The following is a 7,913-nucleotide window of genomic DNA, read 5'->3' as shown; positions in this document are numbered from 1 at the left end:
CACAAATAATAACGTAGTAAATGAATGGAATAAACTTCATGCAGAGGCAGTGCAATGCAGTTCAGCTCGAGGTTTTAAGAATCATTTAGATATCTAAGCAAGATGCTGTAATGACTGTCATTTATTTCATTTTTATTTTTGTTATCATGTCTGATTCTTATTTGCTTGATTCACATTATTAGTCATGTCAATTTATTGTTTACTGCTTACCAGTTTTTTTTTATCTAACTATACCTATGCATCTTTTATTATCTATAATATTATGTTTTTATTTATTGTCATTACTTTTTTCCACATCCGACCTAGTTACGGACCAAAAGGTCTCCTGTCGGCATACTCCGCATTTGTAATCCTTTGTCATGGAGATGTCGTATTTATTTCAGGAATGATCAGACCATGAAATTCTGTCTCAGGAGGTACTAAAGAAGAACAACCACAATCAAATCTACTTGACTCCAGAGATTCTTCCTGCTACAAACAATAACAAAGTTCAGTAAATAAATTGTGTTCTTCATTAAAAATGAACAATGCATCATACGTCTTATATCACTCTTGGAAAGACTTAATTGAAGTGTGGGAGTTGTGTCTTATAGGATAAATCAAACACTGTTGAATATATTACCGAAGATATATATACGGTAACACAGATTACAAATAACTATGGCGTATGCTGTACTCTGAACTACTTTACACAATACTAAGGTAAACAGAATTGTATCCATCATGACGTTTTTCCTTGAGTGCAAAAACATTCATGCACTTAATGGAACACTTAAGAATTTTGAAGAAAAAAAAACGAACAAGCAAAAATGCAATTACGCAATAGGCCAAAGGTCACTCAAATAACTTCACAACTGAGAGTAAATCAATTACGACTTCGACTGACAGTATGCACGTGATAATCCATCAACCAAATTGGTTTATAACAGTGAATCAGTGCTTAATAGCTGAAAGTACCATCATACAGGAAAGTTATATCACTCAGGTCACACTGGATAGGCCTCTCACCAGCATAGGTCATCATGCAACACACGAGATAAACTTTTCGTGAGGAAGTGCGAGTCATTAAGTGACGTTTGAAATAAGTCCTCCGTATCAAAGCTGAAAAGGCTTCTCTCCAGTGTGGGTCGACACATGACGTCTAAGTTTACTCGGTTCTGAGAAAGCTGCATCGCATAGGTTACACTTGAAAGGCTTCTCTCCACTGTGGGTCACCACGTGTCGTTTCAGATTACCCTTTTGTGAGAAAGCTGCATCGCAGAGATCACACTTGAAAGGCTTCTCTCCAGTATGGGTCGCCACGTGTTGTTTAAGAATACTCTTTAGTGAAAAAGCAGCATCACACTGGTCACATTTGAAAGGTTTCTCTCCAGCGTGGGTCACCACGTGTTGTTTGAGATTATTCTTTAGTGAGAAAGCAGCACCACACAGGTCACACTGGAAAGGCTTCTCTCCAGTGTGGGTTACCATGTGTCGTTTGAGATGATTCTTTTGTGAGAAAGCTGCATCACACAGGTCACACTGGAAAGGCTTCTCTCCTGTGTGGGTCATCATGTGTTGTTTGAGATAATTCTTTCGTGAGAAAGTCGCATCACACAGGTCACATTGGGAAACCTTCCCTCCAGTGTGGGTAGCTATGTGTCGTTTGAGATCACCCTTTGCTACGAAAGCTGCATCGCACTGGTCACACTTGAAGGGCTTCTCTCCAGTGTGGGTCATCATGTGGTACTTGAGATGATTCTTTCGTGTGAAAGTTGCATCACACAGATCACATTGGAAAGGTTTCTCTTCAGTGTGGGTCACCGCGTGTTGTTTAAGATTACTCTTTCTCGAGAAAGCTGCATCACACAGGTCACATTGGAAAGGTTTCTCTCTAGTGTGGGTCATCGTGTGATATTTAAGATGACTCATGAGATAGTTGTGCCGCGGATGACGCAAGATTATATTCATCATATGAGGAATGTAGGGAATCTTTGGGTATCTTTTCCCAGGAATTGTTGATAGCTACTCTCATCCTGAAAGTAAATATATAATAAGTATGACAACTAAGTTTTTGAGAGAATGGAATAAGAGTGACACTAAGGAATACAAGTAGAGTGGGGCATGAACCAAAATTAAATCAGGGAAGGGAATAAACATTTCATAACAAGAAGTTTAAAGGAAGAAGTAAGAAATGGAAGGTTGAACAAATACCCCCCCCCCCAAAAATGGAGTTGTGCAGAAAACGAAAAAAAAAAAACAACACCTGAACAGTCAAAATCATACAGGAAATAATAAAGCAAAAGACTGAATAAATAATGCAAAGAGATAGAGCCCACAAGAAAAGAAATTGATGTATGATTTAGGATATAACACCACAGCTGGAAACATGAAATATTTGCAAACTTTTTTGCAGAGGACGACTACACACACACATCAATCAAGGATTTCAAAAATCAATGTTGGAGAGATTCATGAGATTCTGATATTCATTTTTACAATAAATCACTTGTTTTCCGTTTTTCGAAGAAACCCTCCCCCCCACCCTCTCCGTGATAAGTAAATTATTTATAGGTTAGGTTAGATTCACCTCTCACTTTCATCAAATACAGAGACAAAGTGCACAGTGGTAGTAGCCCAACAGCAATCTTGTAAATCAACATATTTCATTTTCGAGGTTATGGTGAATGGCACTATTTTTTTTAGCCATTACAATATAAAGATTATTACTTTCTAATATTTTTGGAGTATCACAAAAATATACAAATACATTAACCAAAGTGCAACAAATTAAGATAACAAACAATTCATACCAAAGAAGATTAAAAAGAAAAGAATGAGATAAAATGGATGATTGAACAAATATAAAAACTATGAAGAACTACAGAAACTGGAAAAAAGAGTGAAAAGGTAATCAAAATTGATAGATAAGAAGTCACATGAGCAGATGAATAAATATTACAAACAGAAAAAATAAGGGGGAAATTGGGGTATGATGGACACAATAACACAGATAACTGAACTTATTTTATTTATCTATTTTTTCAGAGGTCAACCACCCGATAATTGAAGATGCCAGGAATCAATATGTGATTCTTGTAAATCCTTTATTGGATTCCATTTGTCAGGGAACACCTCCGATCCCGCCCCTACACACACACACACACACACACACACACACACACACACACACACACCAATCACGGATGTTATAAATCAACATTTGAGATATTTACGATAATCTAATACTGTATTGGTTTCTACAGCAAATCACTTGTCTTCCATTTTGGGGGGAAACGAGTAAAATTTCACACTAACATCCTATAAATAAAAATATGAAATATTGATTTATGACATCTTTGAGTGAGAAGTAAATGATTTCTTATCAATATATCCTAACCTGCCCCTACCTCCAACTACGTTGGGTTACATGCACCCCTCACTTCCATCAATTACTATAAAAAGGCCCATGAAGGAATCAGTTTGTTGATTTATAGTTCAGTGAAAACAACCACTTCAAATGAATTATGTGAGATCTGTGTAAATATTTGTGCTGCGCAGCAATCCTACTCATAAATCAACATGATATTGAATTTCCTAGGTGGCTAGTATGGTGGTCAGACATCCTCCTTTAGGCTGAGGACAGTCCTCCTTTTGAGCACTTTGTCCTCCATTCGGCGCAACTCACGCCGGACGTGCATTTGTCTTCCTTTCTTGGGGTGTGACAAAAATAAATGAATAAACAAATAAATAAATAAAAAATGAATAAAGAATACATAAATAAATACATACATAAACCAAAGGCTTTTTCCCCCTTACACAGGGGGTAGCCAAAAAGAAAAAGGCATAGAAACAACTCCCACCCATTCCATCCCCTACATATTCCACTCTCCTCCCTCCCTCTCATCTTGGCACCTCCTGGATGATGGGTCATCCCCGCATCCTGTCCACTGACACTCAATAATGCCGTACAATTAAATTATGTAAGAGTACCCTGGCTAAGGTCAACATCGGAACTCGGCAGCCGAAGTAGACAGGAACTGCACAGGACCAATGTTGTGAATGTGTGATTGCATGATTCACATCTCATGCATTGGGTTGCAGTCCTGAGGTGGCCATGGTGCAGTGTGGTTTGGCAATTAATTTATGAGGTTCAGGAGTCTGAAAATGCCCCCCCCAAAAAAAAAAAAAAAAATAATAATAATAATAATGATAAAAAAAAACACTTTGTTTAACTCTAACTGGGCCAGAGAGTTTGGATTAATTGCTAAAAGCAGAAACAATGAGTTTCATGCTTTTTGTACACTGTGTCATTGTGATGTGCAGATAGGAGGTATGGGGAAGAGTGCAGTTGAACAACATGCAGCCACACACATAGACTTAACACTCGCAGTGCTAGCACCTCGTCACTGCTATCATTTGTTTCCTCAGCTCGATCATCTCAGGATGACAAAATTACAGCTGTAGAACTTTGTAAAGGGTATCATACTGTTAAACATCACCAGTCATTTAGGAGCATTGACTGTGCAAAGTTGACAGAGAGGTATATAGTGACTCCTCGGTAGCGAAAGGTGTAACATGTGGAAGAACCAAAGCAAAAGCTCTGTGTGAAAATATTTTAGCACCATATTCTGTACAGATGCATGTGGAATATGTAAAAGAACATAACTTGCACTTTTCAATAGCAACTGATGTTTCAAACAAAGGTGCAACAAAATGCTTCCCAATTCTTTTGAGATACTTTAATTTTGAGGAGGGAGTGTTCACTCTTACACTGATAATGATGAATCATCACAAGTCAGTTATTGTCTAAGTTGGAATTGTCGGGTCTGGATCTGAATAAAGTGTCGGCATACACAGCTGAAAATGCAACTGTAAACTATGGAAAATATAACAGTGTTTCTCAGAGACTGAAACTGGCCCAAAACAACATTATTGCTGCTAACTGTTTGGCTCATGTTTTGCACAATGCAACAAAATTTGCTGCTGGAAAACTGGACATTGATGTTGAAAATATTGTTCTCAAGGTGTACAGCCATTTCAGCATCTTAGCAAGCAGAGCACAACAGTTGAAGTTCTGCGAATTTGTGGAGTCTGATGAATGCAATCTATTGTGACATATTGTAACTAGATAGCTATCTCTTTTGCCATCAATTGACAGAATACTGTAGTACTGGAAAGCCCTAAAAAGTTATTTTCAGAATTTAGGAGAAGAGGAATGTCCCAAGGTTCTGTGGAAGTGCTTTAGAGATCAAAGAAATGACTCTGAAGTGTCAGAGATCTATTTCCTCTTCCTCAGTCACACTCTTAAACTATTCTCAGACACTATCAAAACACTACTAACCAAATCAATCAGCATAATTTCAGTATATAAGCTAATAACTGTCCAGAAACACAAGCTCGAGAGGAGAATGAAGGATTTGTCTTTTTGGGTATTCAGTAAAAACCAAGCTTAGCCAGCTTACTCCAGACGTGGCTAAGAAACGTAAAACAAACTTCACTGTTTTCTATGAAAGGGCCAGAAAGTACTTAAGTGAGAGATAAGACTTCTCTGAAAACAGTTTTCACAATAAAGTATCAAAATTGGGCCTGTCAAGTGATGTATCTTTTGGAGAATTTAGTGATGCAGTCGAGACCTGTAACCTTCCAGATATTAATATGGATGATTTGTATGAAGAGTATGGGATTGTGGACACAATTATTACTACTCCTGAAATGGTAGATTGCCACAGTGATGAACGCTATCTCAAACTGTTCAGTGAATATAAATCTGAGTTCTCATTCACAAGCCTGATGAAAGTGAGTGCTTACATATACTCCATTCCATGCAGTAATGCTCACTTGGAGCGAGCTTTTTCAATGATGACATCAGCTTGGAGGAACGAGAGAAACCGTTTGGAAGTGAACACAGTCAAGGCAGAGCTTCAAATCTATATCAACCTCTTAGAATAATGCACAGCTATATACAAATAGAAATTAAAATCAGAGTATGATGAAAGGTACAATGGCAGAGAACATTGTAAATAAGAAACATTGGTAACATTTTCGCAGGTGGCTACACCCACCAAATAACCAAGGATGTCAGAAATCAATGTATGATTCTTGCAAATCCTTTAATGATTTCCATTTGTCAGGAAACATCTCAGCAATACCCCACCCACCCCCGTTGCAGAGCCACAGAATTGGCAAGTAAACAAGTGAATTTAGGCACAAGTAGCACCCATCAATAAAACTAGGAAACCTTTGTCATTTATCTAATAAGTAAGAAAAAAAAGTTGACAGAAACTAACTATTGCTAGGTTCGGTTAAACTCGAACCCCACCCAGTCCTTCTGTTCTATCAACTACATACATACATACATATACCAAGACTTTTTCCCCCTTACCAGGGAGGTAGCCAAAAAGGACAAGGCATTAAATCATTCCCACCCATTCCATCCCCGAAAACACTCCACACCCCTCCACCCTCCCTCCCATATTAGCACCTCCTAGATGACAGGTCATCTATCAACTAAAAAAAAAAAAAAAAAAAGGCGTATGGTAAGAGTGGTTTGTTGAGTTATGATTATTAACCATCTATTCATGCCCCATGGCAAGCCTACTAGTAAATCACGAATACAACATTTTTTTTGTTTTTTTTTAGGTTAGGTTATGGTGAATGACTGCTCTTGGAACCTTCCGATATAAATTACAAATATTTTGTGAAGCTATGGTTCTTGTCGTGACATTTTACTGGATGCATTTGAAGTGTTCTAGTCCCAAATAATGTACGATACTCCTGCAACCAGCATCCATCGCAATGATAAGAAGTTGCCATGAATATTTTGCCTCCAGAAACGGATTCCCTCATTTGTATCTATGGTTTTTGCATGCGAGAATGTAAACAATAGACTGATGAGAGTTTTGACAAGACTTAATTCTGTCAACCCAATTGGAAGTGCCCAAATTCGATCAGAACTAACATGAAACCGGGCAACATAAAGTGATGAACAGACAAGGAAAATAACCTCTACCACACAATAAAATACACGTACACGATTGACGAGCGTCCTAAATAACACATATTACCTGCGTGTATGTTGTGCTTCTAAATTCTTGGCACTTCTGGATATGTCCTTGGAATCTCAAAGATTCTCTAAGTATATATTAAGTAACTGCTCATATTATAAAGCATATAGTTGTATTCAAATAATACGAAGTGAGCTTGTAGAAGACAAATTGGCGGCCCGCCAAGATGAATGTAAACTAATAACATACATCGCCTGACATATTAGGTCAGGATGCGATGGGTGAAGTGATTTATCTAGCCCATCCACCCTTTTATAAATTGTCGATTTCACCATCGTAATGTTCATATTTTTTTTGATTAAAATAAGAGTTCATAAGAATGTATTTCCAAGTGGATAAGTGACAGAATACCATGCGATTGTTCAAATTGGGTTAAAAACATAATATATGACAGAATGACGTTAGACTAGACTCTTATGAAGAGTTTCAGATATGGGGACATCTTGAACTCTGCCCAATAAGAGGCTGGCAGACGTTTTAAAATGTGCCCCCAGTAAAGAATATAGATTTGATAAATCTGGACATTACATTCAGCATCACATGATTCAAGTAGTTTAATGGTTTTACGCTTATAAACTGTTTCCTGTACGTAGTAAAGAAATACATCTAACAGAATTGTTACTAAGTCAATAATGTTGAAATATAAAATATAACATGTTATGGGGTGTTTGTGGTAATTTTAAAATTATCGCCTTCTTACTTGGATTACAGGATGTGTGCACCAAGTATTCGTGTTTTCTTTGCCTATGGGGCAGTTGGGCTGATAATGAACACTGCCAAATAGTAGAGTGGGCCCCTCGAAATGGCTTGCAACCAGGAAAACTCAATGTTATTAGACAGTCTCTTGTAAACTCTCCCAAAGTGTTG

The 7,913-nt window shown here is 37.6% G+C and overlaps 1 protein-coding gene across 1 annotated transcript; it reads right to left on the bottom strand.

The window, feature by feature from the left end:
• Positions 1-653: 653 nt before the first annotated feature.
• Positions 654-7,686, bottom strand: LOC143030817 (uncharacterized). Its single transcript, XM_076194034.1, has 2 exons — positions 7,047-7,686; positions 654-2,015 (listed from the first exon to the last, which is right to left on the bottom strand). The coding sequence occupies exon 2, from the start codon at positions 1,951-1,953 to the stop codon at positions 1,096-1,098; it is 858 nt and encodes a 285-aa protein (XP_076050149.1). The 5' UTR covers positions 1,954-2,015; positions 7,047-7,686; the 3' UTR covers positions 654-1,095.
• Positions 7,687-7,913: the final 227 nt, after the last annotated feature.

This window comes from Oratosquilla oratoria, chromosome 12 (genome assembly GCF_046742065.1).
Source record: "Oratosquilla oratoria isolate Oo_2021 chromosome 12, ASM4674206v1, whole genome shotgun sequence".
Taxonomy (NCBI): domain Eukaryota; kingdom Metazoa; phylum Arthropoda; class Malacostraca; order Stomatopoda; family Squillidae; genus Oratosquilla; species Oratosquilla oratoria.
The sequence above is the reverse complement of the archived record's forward strand: the minus strand, read 5'-3'. Positions and strand labels throughout refer to the sequence as shown.

Excerpts from the sequence above, each read along its gene's own strand:
- LOC143030817 (XM_076194034.1), bottom strand. The coding sequence starts at position 1,953 with ATGATGAATATAATCTTGCGTCATCCGCGGCACAACTATCTCATGAGT.